The sequence below is a fragment of the Dermatophagoides pteronyssinus genome, unplaced genomic scaffold (genome assembly GCF_027571235.1).
Source record: "Dermatophagoides pteronyssinus isolate colony J.1.1.1.1 unplaced genomic scaffold, Derpt_VIB-CSIC_2022.12 sq0014, whole genome shotgun sequence".
In the NCBI taxonomy this organism is placed as follows: Eukaryota; Metazoa; Arthropoda; class Arachnida; order Sarcoptiformes; family Pyroglyphidae; genus Dermatophagoides; species Dermatophagoides pteronyssinus.
In genome coordinates, this window is record NW_027461538.1 from 614,521 (window position 1) to 631,659 (window position 17,139).

Here is a 17,139-nt window from a genome sequence, read left to right on the forward strand (position 1 = left end):
TTCCTGGATGATAATCCTGGAAGCCAAGGCAAAAGAAATATATACAAAGATTATCAGATGATCAGTTCGGTTATCCGTTTTTTTTGCCCAACAAAATGCTCGTTTCTTATTTCACATTTGACTTTTTGTTTTCGTTTGTTTTGTTTTTTTTCCCCGTTTGCAAACAAACAAACAAAATGGTGGCCAAAAAAAATGAAATAAATACCGTTATGATGCTAGATGTTCGATCACGAAACCAGATACAGAAAAAATAACCAAACATTGAATCAAACAAACAAACAAACAAGCAGATCAGCCAAAAGCAAAAAGAAAAAATGTTACATTTAAAAAAAACGAATTCGGATGATGTACCGGTTTGTCTCTGTATAACTTTTCAATTAATAATTTTTTTGCTTTTTGCTTATTCAATAAATAAACATAGATTCACTGTAGAAGTCTTTACTACAGCAGCAGCAGCTAAGACAAAGAATCAAGAATCAAGAATCGAGAATCACCCGAACGAAAATGGAAAATGAAAAATACAAACAAAAAATAAATGAGAAAAAACTTCTTGGTTTTTTTTTTGTTTGATTTAGCTACCATCATGGTGGTGGTGGGGTGGGTGTTGGGGGTGGCAAAGATGGCCAAAAAAAAATCAGCCAGCCCCGATTTGTCGATTAATGAAAAATGAAAAAACGAAAAATCCCAAAATAAAAAAAGTAAATTTACTAAATTCTTTTTCGCTTGTGATTAAATATCTGAGAAGGAAATTCGGGCAAAGAAAAAAACATTCTTGATGCCTAGAATTGATGCTTCGAATGAATTGAAAAAGAAAAAGAAAACGAAACGAACGAGAAGAATTAATCAAAGATTAATCTGTCTTTCTTCTTCTTTGTTTTTCTCTGTTTGTGTGTTTCTGATCATCACTATCAGTATTTTCATTTTATTTTTTATTTTGCTTGTCGTTTGTCGATAGGAAACTGGACTTTCGGGGAGAGAGAGAGAATCTTTCCTTCTTTCACACAAAGATGGGTATTACCAAACTGATGCTATCTGGCTGGCTGGCTGGCTGGTTGTTTTTTTGTTGATTTTTTCAATTTCAATTTTCGATTTTCATCCGAATAACACACCAAACAAACAAACAAACAACAAACAAACAAAATGATGATCAATTTTCATTCGATTCGAAATGTGTTTGTTTGTTTCGTTTTCATTTTCATTTTCATTTGAAAGTGAACAACCGAAAAAAACGAATTGAATTGATAGCCTTTGGAGGAATGTAAAGAATCAATTCTAAAAATTCCATTATAAATGGAATATAGAAGAGATAGAGGAGAGAAAGGCAATGAGAATAAGATGGTGGTGGCCAGTGGGTTGTTGTGTAATTTTATTTTGTTTCAATTTTGTTTTATTCCTGTTGTTTATTATAATTCCCGTTGTTTTCAAATTATAATATATTTACCGATTCTGTGGTTTTGTTATTCTGTTATTATTAATTTATTTTTTTTATTACAAGATCGAGATTAATTGATTTGAAATATTCATTGGAGAAAAAAAAACTTGAAAAATCAAAAAAAACTTGAAAAATCAAAACAGAAATTCAAATTTTTATTACAAATTGGTTAAATGAATGAATGTGGAAAAACTAAAACAACCGAAAATCGATTTTGGGCTGAAAATCGCTGTTTTTTTTTTCAATTTTGAATTTTGTTTGGTTTTGCCAAAAATTGAATGCAAACTTTGAATTTTTGTTTCTCCCAAACATTCATTCAACCATCCGTAGCGTAGGCCATTTCACAGACCAGAGATTAGATTTTTGTTTTGTTTTGTTTTGCTTTGTTTTCGTTCTCTCCATTTATTCAAACCCCTGTGACAATGAATAACACTGAATAACAACAAAGGGGAGAAAAAAATGCAAATTGTATGAAAAAAACAAAAAATTCCCTTCCTAGTTTTTTTGAACAAAAAAAAACATAGATATTTATTTAGTGAGACATTTATCTTTTGTCGACTAATATCCCCATGTTTTTTTTGGTGAAACTTTCTGGTTGTTGTTGTTCAAATAACAACAACAACAACAATAATAACCAACAACAACAACACGGTAATACGGTCCGAGAAAGAGAGAATAGAAAGTTTCCGATTTATTTCATTTTCATTCAATTTCATTTGTTCAACCCTGTGTGACATTCATTTGATATATGCTTTGTCTCTCTCGGTCGGTCGGTGTTATCGTTATTCATTTTTTTGCTATTTTCAATTGGAAACCCCAACCAATTTGTGATTAGTGATGATGATTCATGTCCGTTTTTTCGGTTATTCATAATGGAAGAATATTCTTTTGGTAGACAGAACCAAAAAAAAACAAACTTTTATTATCATCAAATGAAATTCTGTTGTGTTTCCTTTTCACTCCATGGTGTCATGCATACACATTATTAGAATTTCTATTTTTAGGTTTTTTTTTCATTCAGGATTCAGGATTCTCTGTGATTCACCGGATTCACCGGAATCACGTGATAATTATGTTTTTCTCTGTACATTACGATAGTATCGATACTATCGATTCTTTAAAATTATTCTCAGAAAAATTAACAAGATCCAAAAAATTTAAAAAATTTTTGTTTCAATTCTGACTTTTCCCAGACGATTAAGACCGAAGCAAATTTGTTTCAAACCAAAAAAAACGAAAAAGAAGTCTCCGGCTTACAATATTTTGAACAGATAGCGTGAGTTAGTTCAATTTATGTCACCAATAAGGAGAAAAATTCCCATGTTTTACACACACACACACAATGGAATTAGTTGTTGAAAATGACATCAAGACAGACCGAAAATAAAAAATGAAAACATCATTAAATAGCAAGCGGGGGCTATTGATACACGACCAAACAGAGAATGAATGTAGAAGAAGAACAAAAATTTGTTCAATTTTCGGTCACCAAGAATTTGGTGCCTTAACACTTGAACACAAGTGATTCTTTTTTTTTCACACTTTTCAGGTTTAGTTTTTCCTTATTCTTTTGGGGCGCCAGGCTAAAAAACAAACATAACACTTCTTTTTCTTCTTCTCACTGTTAATTCCTATCCACCAACCAGCCAGCCAGCAAGCCAACCAAAAATCGATTTATTTATTTCATTTTGGGGCCTCTGTCGAATGGTTGAATAGAAAATATATATTAAGAGAGAGAGAGAGAGAGAGAGAGGGAAGGAAGAAGGAAAACAAAATCAGATTCTATACAAGAATTATTTTTTTTCCTTCGATTTTTTCGTTCGTTCATCGGTTTATTTTTCATTCATGATTTATTTGAATGAATGAAAATAAATCTGATTTTCTTTTATCGGTCGGTTCGGAAAATCTTTTCCTTTTTCTTTTCATTCGAAATTGAACCAGAATTAAAGTTAGAGAGAGAGAGAGGGTATAGAGGTGTTAGAAAAATTTTGTAGACAGAAGAAAAATTGTTGTTGTTGTTGAAAAGCAGTAACAACAACAACAACAAATGTTTGTTGTTTTTTTTGATACAATTTTTCAATGTCGATATTCAAGTGTGTGTTTACACAACTGGAGAAAACAAACATTCATCTTGACACTTTTTTTTCAACACACAGAAAAAGTCAGTTATGTTCTTTGTCAGCGGTGGGATATAAGTAATGTTGTTTTTTTTTCTTAAGAAAATTAACTAAAAGCTATTTTGCATAACTGAAAATGTAATGAAATGAAAGATTCTGGATTCATTTATAATTCATAAACGATTCAGGCACCAGGTGAATCAAAATAGCCAAAAAATATGAAAATTGATGATAGATATGGTGGATTTTTTTTCGTTGTGTAGACCCTCGAAGGCTTTCGAAAATTTATTGGCATCGATGAAATGAAGGATAATCATATCAAACACCAAAAAAAAAGCAGAGATTAAATGATCGTAAACGAACAAAACTGAATCTTTCGAAATAAAATCAATCAATCGATGATGATGATATTTGATTTGATGATTTTGTTAGCCAGAGAAAAAAAGTTTATTTCATTTTCATACTGGCCAGATGGGTAAAAATAGCCATGAAAAGCCAAGAAATTCCTTCTTTTTTTTTGTTGTTTTCATTCAAGATGTTTTTTCTTCTTCGCTATTTTCACACAATATGTAATTCAATAACGACGACGACTACGATGATGATAGGCAAGATAAGCGAAGATATGGATTTTTCTTCTTTTCTTCTGAGAAGTTGAAATGGATGCTTTGTTTCGCTCTTTATTTGGGTAATTTACAAGTGGAGAAAGAAGAAAAACCAAAATAATAAAGATCACATCAAAGTAAATTGCTAATTGAATAATCATAGAAAATGTAATGAAGAGCTGGTGGAGAGAATATATTTTGCTCATTACGTTTCAATGGAATTTATGAATGGAGAACCAAAAGAAAACATGAAGTTTCGCAAGAAATTTCCCAAGAAATCTTTGTTTTTTTTGTTGATGAAAAAAATTGATCAATGATTTTTTTTCAGATGAAATTTTCATCAAAGAATTTCTTAAAAGAATCTTTTTTTCGAAAACCTAAAAAAAAGTATTTATTTCGACGCCTTTCAACCAAGAGGAATACAGAATTTCAGTTTTACAAACGCCTTTGCCTTCTGTTATATATCATCAATGTCGGTGCTATGTGTAATTCAACGACAACATCGTCAATTCGTTTTTTGGGTTCCAGTTTCAGTTCCAACAACAACAACCAAAACAAAGGCAATGTTGTCGTTCGTTCGTTATTCGGAATAGCAGCAGCAGCAGCAGCAAATGATGATTCCATCAAAACGCGCAGTTTTCTTTTTTTCACTGTGTTTTCCAAAAAATATTGGCTTCATTCGAAAGAATGAGAGATTCCTGTGTGTGTGTGTTTCAGTTCAGTTTTAGTCATTCTTGGTGAATGATTCTTGTGAACAAACGGAAAAAAAGTGAAAAAAAATTGTTACCGGGAAGTTTCCATCATTATCAACTACAAATTACAATTCCGGGGTTTTTTTTCTCGAAATATTTTAATTTCTTCATTATGGTGGTTGTTTTTTGGTCAATGTTGGAAAGTTCAATTAGTTTATTGTTTGTGTAAGTCAGAATTATCACGTGATGTGATTCGATTATTATAATGAATATTGTCATCATCGTTGTTTGATACATTGATCTTTTCTCTCTAGAAAAATTCAATTTCAATGATCATCAATTTTAGTTTGGCCGACAAAATTTCTTTGGTGTCTTCTTTGTCTTTCTTGGTATTTTCCTGCTTTTGGTGTCTGTCTGTCATTTTTCATTTATCATATATATCACGCAAACACACCAACCAGCGAACCAGCCGACGACATTGTTTGATTGTTTTCAAAGGTTTTTTTCACTTAATCGATTCAACAAGAACACAAGAACAACGACCCTAATAATAACAGAATTTGTTAAATGAGAAAAAAAAATTAGTGAATGGACCACCACCGCCAACAAATTTTTTTGTTTGTTACTTTTTAAATTCTTTTTGTGTCCTTGATAATCATCCATAATCGATCTATAGATGAAAATCGATTATCGATTGTCGTGTGTATAGTGTTGTTGTTTGCTGTTGATAACTTTTATTATTCGAAAAAAAAGTGTTTTTTGCATCATTTGTTTTTCTGTTCGGTGTAATTTTTCCGTTTTGGTATCACCAGTGTTGAATAATGTGTTGAGAAAATAAGTGAAAATTTGTAATTGAATCAAAAAGGGGAAAAAAATAATCAAATTACAATGTTAATTACACATATTTTATGGCCATTTCCTATGAAAATGGCCAATAATAATCAACAACATCGATACAATCGATATGAAAAATTTCAAATACGACCATCACTATCATTATTAAAATTTAGCTCAAAAATTTTAAATTATTATCTACCAATTCTATTATTGTTGTTGTTGTTGTCGATGATGATAATATCGACAACAACAACAACAAATCAACAACAACAACAACAACAATTATTATCATTATCATCATCATTATTATTATCAACAACAACAACAACATCATTATCATTATCGATATTATCGATTGTATTGTCAACAATATCGATAGTATCGGCAGCCATTACAACCAATAAAGATCGTCCTTATAGTAAGTGATTTTTGAATGAAAAAAAACAAAAAAAAACAACCGAAAAATTTAAAATTTAAATTTAAAAAAAAAGAGTTACGAAAAAGACAAAACGATTCCTAACTGAATTTTTTCTTCAGTTTTTGTCAATGAAAAACTCGTTTTGGTAAAAGAAATTTTGTCATTATCGATCGAACGAACGAAAATCAATCAATCCTATTTAAAAAGTCATTCACTGGTATCCGTTGTTTTTATATTTAGAGTTTTTCACAAACACACACACACACACAGCAAATTAACTAACAACAAATTGACAACAAACACACACACATCGACTATATTATCATTCAGATAATCAAACAAGCTGTCGTTTGTGTAAGAAAATTATTATTTGGATATTAAGCGATCATCAAGGAAACAAAAAAACAAAAAAAAACGACAAATTTTCATTCAAGAAAATATGAAACAGATTTTTCTCTCAAAGATTTTGTGTCACTGAGAAATCTTTACAGAAAAGTAAGAAAAAGGGTTACTATATGAAGATTTTGTCATAAAATTGATCTTCAGTTTTTTTCTTTACTCTGAAAATTGATTGATTGATTTGTTGTTGTTGTTGATTGGTGTTTTTCAAATGAAAAAATCGCTTTAAAAAATTCATCAACATTCATGAATTTAATTGGGAAAAATCTACAGAAAGATGAATATGATTAGTGAATAAATCAACATTCATAGAGGGCTCTTTCAATATTTTTATGCATGAAAAAATTTAAAATTTTCATTCTTTTGAGATCCAGTCGTGTTTGGTTAAACACGAAAGAGTTCATTTAGAAATAATTTACGTTTGAATAAATGCATAAATCAGGTTTATTTTTTAGCACAAACAAACCCAGCTAATTACCGGATCATCATTGGTCGGAAATTATGAAAAATTTCAAAAAATTATGAAATTTTTTCTTTTTCTGCGCATGCGCATGCGCATGTCGTTTTCCCTCCGAATTATTAGCTTAATAGGTTCGAAATTTTTTTGTTCGTTTCAAAATGAACTTTTTTTTCAAATTAAATTATTTATTTATTTTCAGTTTTTGGTTCATGTAACCAAAAATGTTTCATTCAGTCCATTTTAACCATTTTATCTCCATCTATGCTGTTGTTCTAAATATCAAATTAAATGTAAATGGGAAACGAAATGTTAAAAAACAAACAAAACAAACATTTATATTAATTAATGTGGACAACAACAACAACAACGAGAAAGAAAACGAAGAGAAAAACTCAAGAATCTTGGCCCATTCCATTCGGATCTGTTTGAGGGATTTTTTGTTTCGTTTTTCGAAAGATAAATTCTGAAAGTAAAAAACCTGTATAAATAACACTTCAGAACACACACACAACAAGAATATTATCATCATTTATATGATGTTTGTTTCGTTTGTTTTGTTTCGTTGTTTTCATTGCTTGTTTGTTTGTTTGAATGAATGAAAAAATAATGAGCCTAATATGGCCCAGATAAAGTCAGAGAGAGAGAGAGAGAGAGAGAGAAAAGTGATAAAGATCTTTTTCTGAGAGTGAATGATGCAAGATGTGATACAATAAAAAACAGATCGAATGTTGTTGATGATGATGATGATGGTGATAACAACATTTTTTTTGTTGTTCTCCCTTGATATCTTTCTTCATACGATGTTTCGATTCGTTGTTGTTGTTGTTTGTTGTTTGTGTCCATTTCGAACAATCAAATTCATGTTTGTTTGGTTGGTTGCTCGAATCTCTCTCTCTCTCTCTCTCTCTTGTTTACACTTGAATTGTTGAATTCTTTCATTCGACGAAAATGACGATTAATTTCAAATATCAAACAACGACCAAAAAATGACCATGAAAAAAAATAATGACAGAAATTCGCGGACATCAAGATATATGATCCTATCGACATCATTGCCATCATCATTTTGATCGTTAATTTAAATTAACAAATGAATAATAATTCTGTTTCCACTTATTTTGGATACATTTGCTGTTAAAATAGTTTCGAACATCAAAAACATTCGAATTCGAATGTTTTTACTTCCATCATGTCATTTATGAATTGATCATCATCATCATCAAAAATGATAATCTCTAATTGAATTTTTCCTTTTTTTGTTTTTCCAAAACATTCATAATAATGATGATTGAAAGTAAGCAAAGTAAGTAAGTAAATCAAGTTATGACGGAAATGAATATAATGATTGTGAAAATTCTTTTTTCTTTCTTTCTTCTTCGAGTGTATGTCTCAAGTCGATCATTTTGATCACCAAGAAAAAAAAACTTTCCGGTCCACTTTTCTTATTCGAGAAAAAAAAGTTTCCTATTTTCACCCAAAAAGCAAAACGAAAAAACAAAAAGCCCATTCATTTTGGTTTATACCGCCTATTTTTCATACAACAACAACAATCAGCCATTATTAATATTGCATAATTTATTATTCTGTTTTTTTCTCATTCTTTCAACGAATATTTCAAGTCTATTTCAACGACGTTCAATCCATTTACACACACTGTAATGCTCGATTTATGTCGAAATAGAAAATTTATTGAAAGTCAATGATGATGATGATTATGGTGATGAAAAATTAGTACCATAGTGTGAATCAAAGTGTTTAGAAAGTGGTGAAAATAACCGGGAAATTCTGTTTTGTTTTTTGTTTCATCGTCGGTTGTTGTTTTTCACTTTTGTTTGTGATAATGATAATGATGATAGAAAAGGAGGAGAAGAAGCAGGAAGGGTAGAAATAGAAATATTGTGTGGTTATGATAATGATAATAATCACACAGAAAGTTAATCTATTTATCTATTCAAGTCAAATCTATTATCTTTTCTTTTGTTGGTTGTGTGGAAATAGTAGAAAAAAAACATTGAGATAATGCTTGCCTGTCTATAGAGAGTTAATCTTTTGAATGTCATCTTTTATTTCATTCGAAATGATATGCAAAAAAAAACCAAAAAAAAAAAAAAAACAAACAATGTCTGTCTATTTCTACTCCAAAGACTCCGAAGTTGTTTGTGAAACAAAAAATCCATTTTTTTCTGAAGAAAAAAACTTCAAATGTTTTGTATGGTTGTCACAGTAAATCATCATTTAAATGTACTGGACATTTTACTAATCTTTTTTCCATTGTTTTGTTTTTGGAAATCAATATCTGTCAATTCTATTTAATTCATGTTTGTAAGTTTGAAACAAACAAACGAAAAAAATTCCTGGAAAAACACTCATGAATTCTTGGAATCGAAACTTTTCCGTCACCCAAACATCTTGTTCTTGTGTGGATCCCAAAGCAAAATATGCTATGTTTTTCTATTTCCCCACATTTTGAAATATGAATTTTTAAAGTTTTTTTTCCCCCAAGTTTTTTTCTGAATGTGTTTTACAAATGTTCAAGTGTGTTACCAAAAAACTATTCAATTTGATGATTCCCTTTGGCATTTTATCAATATGATGAACATTAGCTTTATTCATCATCCATACAGGGGGGGAAAGAAAATTTTTTTCCCCAACAAAAATTACATCCATTCATGGGTTTAGGTCACGTTTCTATTATTATTAACACTGTGTTATGTTCCACGGGTTGTTGAGAAAAAAAATATACAGGAATTTCATCTAGATTTTCTTTCGATCAAATCATCATAACGAGATTTATTTTGAAAATAAACATAAAACACATTAAAATACATTTCGTGTTTTTTTTTTGGCAGTGAAACCACTCAAACACACACAGAATATTCAACCAGAATATCCAGCCACAAACCGCAGATGTGTGTGTTTCTCTCTCTTTATCACCAACAGCATCTTCGTCGACGACGAGAAAAGAGATAAAATAATTTAATTTAAGATGAAGAAGAAAAACTAACCCCGAGTGATGAACACATGATATGCAAAGCTTTAAAAAAAAATTTTGAAACTTTCTCAAAACAGAAAAATCTTCAAATGTTGTTGGTTGGTTGAATGAAAAAGTTTGTTTTTTACCAATTCTTTGGGCTGGTGTCTAAATAGTTGAAAGCCTGAAGCATCCTTGCACCAGAAAATGATTGAATTTTCTTTCTTTCTTTTTCGTAGCAAAATTCGTAAAACTCAATCCAATTGATGCAGGGATATATCACAGGGTTTCATTTCAATTTTAAAGAATATGCATCTGCTGTGAATAAAAAAGTTTTCATTTGATTCAATTTTTGTTTTCCAAAACTGGCTGGCAAAAAATTCGTTGCTATTTTGTTTCAAAATCGCAAAATCTATTCAACCGAAAATTCAATTATTCTCGGGCAATTTTTTCCCGAAAAAAAAACATTCAGCGAACGACAAACAACGAACGACAACAGAGAGAAATGCATGAAAAAAATGTCATCGTTTTTATGAAGTTGTACAACAACGAACAACCAGAAACTAACCGCACTTCATATCATATCATCCAGAACCTAATCAAAATAAGTCAAACAAGAAAAAAATAAAGACATACTACCTATAGAAAACTAACCAAAGATATGATACTATCCAATTTCAAACATTATCAACAACGAAAGATGCGCATAAAGAATATGGAATTTTTTTTTCACAGATTTTTTGATGTTCAACAACTTAATTTGTCGCCAAATCTCCTTTCCTCCATAGTGATTTTAAAGACAAGAATCAAATTACATTCTGAAAACTAAGGAAGTGTGTTTTTGGGGAAAAGAAAAACATTGAAAATTTCGCCAAACATCAAGTAGAAATTATCAAAACAAAACAAAAAAAAACGTAATTCAATTTAAAAATTTTTTTCAGCTCAAATAAGTGATGCTTCTTGCTCTTTCACAAAGGCAAGCTTGTCGCAGGGTTGGCCTTTTCTGGTTTTTGGTTATCATTATGATTGGTGATGATAATGAAGTGGCAAACAGAAAAAAGATAACTAAAAAAGAATCAAATTGAATCAGAGAAAAAGAGAGGAAAACATTAATATTATTAACATTTCTCTCTCTCTCTCTCTCTCTCTCTCTCTCTCTCTCTTTCGTAATTGTAAAAAAAAGCATTTTTTACAAAGTAATGGAAATTGTCAGTCAGTCAGTCAGTCAACGAAAAATTTTCAAAGAAAAAATTTAACTTGAATCGGATGTAGAATTTTTTTGTTTTGTTTCTAAAAAATTTCTCACTCACTCCCTCCGTTTACAATCAATCAATTTAGATTCCTCATCATCATCATCATCATCATGGTTCATGACACACACAATGAAAAAAATGAAAAAAAAAATGAAATTTTCAAACGGAAAAAACGAAAAAATTTGTGGGAGGAGAGCCAAGTCAACAATACACAGACATAAGTAATAAGCATCATTCATTGAAAAAAGTGAAAAAACGAACGAAGAAAATCTTTTCCGTAGTAAATGTGTGTTGTGTGTATTAGTGTGTGACCAAAATTCAACGATGATTTAAGATGATGATGATGATGATCATTGTAATTTAAGTAAAGACAGAGAGAGAAGAGAAGAGAGAATCTATTTTGTTGTTGTTTGCTTAGTTGTTGTTGAAAAGATAAGTGTTGTTGTTGTTGTTGTAACACCGTTTTCGAGAGAAAAAAACCTTCCTTGACAACCAGAATTAATTTGTTTGGGAATTTTTTTTCCTGTGCTTTTTTTCCAGAAATATTTCCGAAAAAAAAACGAATTATCAATTAGATGATGATGGCCAATGGAAGGAAAATGATGAAACAAATTAAACATCAATTTTGTTTTTCAGAAATTTTCTTCTTTCTTTTTCCCGAAAAATTGCTGGCAACATTTTCGAACGAAAAAAAAATCCGAATAAATTTCCCAAGCAAGAAAAAAGATACCGAAACAAAAATGACAATAAAAAAAAGGAAATTCGAAAACGAAGAAAGAATGATGATCGAAAAATAAAGATAGTGTGAACGGGAGAGAAAAGAAGAAGAAAGAAAAACGACAACCGGAATGTTTTTCGAACCGGGAAAATAACAGAATAACAGAATTAGATTCTTTTGGGCTGGTAACAACAGGAATCGAAAACTGAATTTGAGAACAGAACAGAGAGATTTGAAAAGAAAAGAAAAGAATTTTGAAAATAAAGTTTTTTTCTTTGCTTTAAAAAAAACAAAATTCCATTCTATTCCAATGATGTTTATCATCGATTAAATCCATTGGAAATGAAATTTTGAAAATGAAAAAAAAATCCTCAAAATTCTGATTGATATTTTCTTTTCTTCTTCAAAATACACAATTCCGAAAGGAAATGTCAAACATGAACAAACAAACAAACAAACAAACAATAATTTGATGAATGATCAACAACAACAACAACAACAACAACAAAAATTTTGATCAGATGAAATCCAGATCGAAATGGAAACCTTTTTTTTGGTCGAGGGGGGATTAATCATCATTGAAAATGGCCAATAACAACAACAACAAAAGCCGATTGTCATCTTTGTCGATCTTCGATGCTGTTGTTGTTGTTTCCATATTTGAAATAATAATAATAAGAATAAGAAGAAAAAGAAAAGAACATTTTCATTTTCATTTTTCGTCGATTTCGTGACTGAATATTGATTTATTGGCCGGCTTTGACTTTAGCTTCTTCTTCTTCTTTCTTCTTAGACTTTCTTAAGAAAAATTCTATTATTGCCAAATTTTATCATCATCAACAACAACAACAACAAATAAAAATGAAATAGATATTTTTATAGCCTTTATACTATAGTTGGTTATTGAGTTTGATATTTGTTGTTGTTGTTGTTTTCGTCGATAATTTTTCATTTTTTTTCGTTTCTTCTTATTGACTGACCGTTATTGGATCAACTGATGATGATGATGATGATGATAACTCTGACTGATTGACTTGAATTGAATCGCTTGAGACTTTTTTTTGCTGTTTTTGTTTTTCATTCAATTTTTTGTTGAAAAACAACGACCATAACTCGATAACGACATCCAATTCTGATGGAATAAATTTTCTTCATCGAAAACTTATTGTGACCTCGGGATCTTTATTTCGATTTTATTTTTCTGGAGGTGGATTCGACTATTTTGACGTTTTTTTTTTTGTTTCACAAACAATTTCATGTTTCAAAGATAAGCTTTGTTGGGACTTTGTAATAAAAAAAAATGTTGTAATCTTCCCAGTTTTTTTTTGTTAATACTGCTGGAATCATCATAAATTGGTTTTATTTTTCGTTGTTGTTGTTAGAGTAGATTATATCTGGAAAAAAAGAAAAGAAATGTTAGAGCTGATAATGTCAAAATAGTAAAAAAAAAAGTTTTCAAAAAATGTTTCCATTGTTTTTTGATCATCTTTGATGATCAGATAATTTCAAGATAAACAAATATGGATCGTCAACATTGCAATGATCGTCAACGATGCTGAATACTCACGCGTTCACAAACTGGTCATTTTTTGTTTTCCCGAACGATATATGATGATTATAAAATCAAACAAGCGTAATGTAATTTGAACGGAACATTCATTGAACACACATTATTGGTGGTGGTCAAAACGTCATCGTCGTCGTCGAAAAAAACAACAAAAAAATGTTTTTTTTTTCATTTCTCTTCACAATGATTTGATTGCACATTTAATATCTAATAAATTTCATCGTTTTTTTCTGTTGTTTGTTGTTGTTTACGGATGGATTGAATCCGGAAAAATAAATCAAGCGAAACAATGATGTTATTGTTTTTTTTGGTTCCTTAGAAAAACCATACATCTTATGTGAATGAGTGATTCTTGTGGATTCGAATGTTTACTTCGACAAACAAAAACAAAACAAAAAATATTCGAAAAATATAATCACTATTTTGACATTTGATGGTCGATTTGGATAAAAATAGCTTATCTGAGGTTTAAAATTACAAAATTTTTTTTTTAAATTTTTAAAAAATTTTTGGAAACAAAGAATATAAAAAAAATGATGGATGATTTCAATTAAACAAAAAATGCCTATGGCATTGTTTTATAAATCAAGAGAATTTTTATTGTAAACTTTTTCGTTTTGGTTGGCTAAAATGATTCCATTTTGCAACGTAATTTTCATTTTCATTTCGTTTTTCACTCTCGCCCATCTGGTTATTGTCATGTTGCAACCAAAACTAACCAAGCAACCAACCGACCAAACTAACTGAAGATACTTTATTTATGGATGAAAAAGTGGATGGCTTGGGCAACTTTGCGAACATCAAAAATTCCGAAACGCACACACACACACAATCACATTACATTATAACATTCATTCATTTCACCGAGAATATCATTCATCTCTAAAAATCTCTGTTTTTTTTATGGAATCTGTTTTCGTTTGTCTGACTGACTGACTGAATGACTGAATTTTTTTTCTTCTTGATTATCATTTTTTTTCCTACCACAAAAATCTAGTCACTCACCAAAAGAAATTCAGTGAAAAAAGTTTTATTCCAACCAACCAACCAAACAGAACAACATTCATGAACAATGATGATGATGATTCTTTGAAATTCTACATGATTCGCAAAGAATTTGTTGTTGTTGTTGTCGATTTAGTTTATTATTATTATCCATAATCATATCAATAATGTTTTGAGAAAAAAAATAACAACAAAAAACGCAAAGAATTTGTATTTTTTTTGTTATGAAAAATTTAAATTTTTTTTTCAAACAAAAACATGTTTCGAATGAAAAAGTTTTCGATGACGACGACGACCATATCGACACTGGCATACCAACTCATGTTATAATAGTAATAATAATGGATAATAATAATAACCGAAAACCAATAAAAATTGATGGTATGTGAATATATGGGGAATATATGGATGAATAATAATAACAACAACAACAACAAATGGAAAAAAACCATCCAGATTTACTTTTATAATGTTCATTTTTGTTGTTGTTGTTGTTGTTGTTGTTGAGTGTATCGAGTGTGAATAAACAACAACAACAACAAAAATCCCAAAGAATGACAGTGGATTTTTGTTTATGAAGTGAGGCAAGGAAATTCTTGAACAAAAAAGTGATGATTTTCAATGTTATCAATGATTCAAGTAGAAAAATATACCGCACAAAAAAACACGGAAATGTTGTTGTTGTTGTTGTTGATACACATTTATATCTTCTCAAGTGTGTGTGTTTGTGTGTGGTTAGACAGATAGGTAGATAGATAGTAACTAATATTACCTTACCGTAGAAGGAAGAAAAAGTATGTTTCAACATTATTATATTTTCGAGACGAAAAAAAAACTGAAAATATTTTTTTTGTACTTTTTCTACCATTTCAATCCACTTAGGTTGAAATAGTGATGATGGAAATTTCGAACGTTCGAGAGAAAAAAAAATATTCGAATAGCAATAACGAAAACAAGAAAAAAACGCAATTTATCCATTGTGAAATTTTTTTTGTTTGTTTGTTTTGCATCGAAAATCAAATTATCACTGATGAAAATGGATTCTTCTTCTTCTTCGATAAAATGTCATCATATCACATTATATCAATTGAAGAATGAGCAAAAAAACAAACAACAATCACAATGAAATGATGGATTTTTCTTTTCGTTTTCTTGAGAATCATTCTCCACGAAAGAAGAAAAGAAATCATATCCCAAAACAAAAACAACAACAACAAAACGATAATGATTTTATTAAGCAAAAACAACAAAGAACAAAAAAAAGATCATAATGGATGGCGATAATAAAAGATAAATTGATCTATTAGAATCATCATCAATCGAATCATTATCTGATGAGAGAGAGAGAGAGAGAGAGAGATAAACAATAAAAATATCGTTAAAACAACGATAATAACAACAATAACAACAACAACAACAAAAAATTATTCGTGATCAACCCGAAAACAAAAGAAAATTCTTCAAAACATTCGAATACGTGTTTCGAAAACTATATCGACCCAAGCAAACAAACAAAAGTGAAAATAGTATTCTGGATTCTTCTTGCTGTGAATGATAATGATGATTATATCTTTGTTGTTGTTTTTTCTGGAGATCAAAAACATCAACCAAAACATAATTTCTATGCATAAAAAAACAGAGGAGGTGTAACAGATTTGTTTGTGTTTGTTTGTTTGTCAATGATGGATATCCAAAAAACCCTTCAATTATATTCTGTTTTCGATTATCATCATCATCATCATCAAAGATTATCATTATGGGGGCGTTGATTTGTGAAAATGAAAGAAAACTTTCTGCCCTCCAAAAAAAACTTGAAAAATTTACAACAATCAAACAGAAAAGATAATAAGATAGGATTCGAGAGATGGTTGGGTGGACATAGTTATGTTGTTATCAATCCTTGATCTTTGGACAATATTCCTATTCACAAGTGACAATAATAATACAGTACAGAATTATTCTTGTTGTTATTCTGATGTTATTTTCGACATTCAAACATATTCAATTTACACTTGTCAATTTCACGCTGCAAGTGTATGTTCATTTTGTTTTGTTTTCATGTCTTTTTTAGGGGATTAAATTCATTTCGAACAACAACAACAAAGGTTTAAACGATGCCGAAACAAATCGCAAACGAAAAAACAAAGAAAAAATTCTTCCGGGAAAACAAATGATCTTTTCTTAGTTGTTTTCCCAAACACACAAACTGAGAGTTACATTTGTTATTATCAGGTAAAAATTTGAACTTTTAAATTTCAATTTTTTTTTCATTAATCCATGACTATTTCGACTGTCAACGGTTTTTTTTATCGATGAAAGTATTATGAAATTTTCAATCATTTGATCAAGTTGTTGTTGTTGTTTGAAAGGAAATAGAAAATAGACTTTTTTTCTGTCTCTCGGTGGATCTATTGGATTTTCTTTTCTTTTTTTTCTATTTCAACATTCGACAACTAAATTAAGATCGAACGAAGAGAGAGAAAGTCTTTACTCAGTAAAGAGTAACGATAATAATAATAATTTCAAAGTGTTTATCGCGATTGGAGGCTTAACATTTGATGAATTTGATGACAACAAAAAAAACGAGAAAGGAAAAATAAATCTCTCTATGTATCTTCTGTAGAGAAACAAGAGAGAGAAAAAATCGTTAAGAAAATCTTTTCAACGG

At 29.8% G+C, this 17,139-nt stretch overlaps 1 protein-coding gene across 1 annotated transcript in view; it reads left to right on the forward strand.

Annotated features, from left to right (window-relative positions):
• The first annotated feature begins 5,731 nt into the window (after positions 1 to 5,731).
• LOC113797669 (uncharacterized) overlaps positions 5,732 to 17,139 on the forward strand; it is a 37,012-nt gene continuing 25,604 nt past the window's right edge. The window contains exon 1 of the mRNA XM_027348087.2: positions 5,732 to 6,098. Within this exon, the coding sequence (XP_027203888.2) occupies positions 5,732 to 6,098 (367 nt within the window). The remainder of the gene's footprint in view (positions 6,099 to 17,139) is intronic.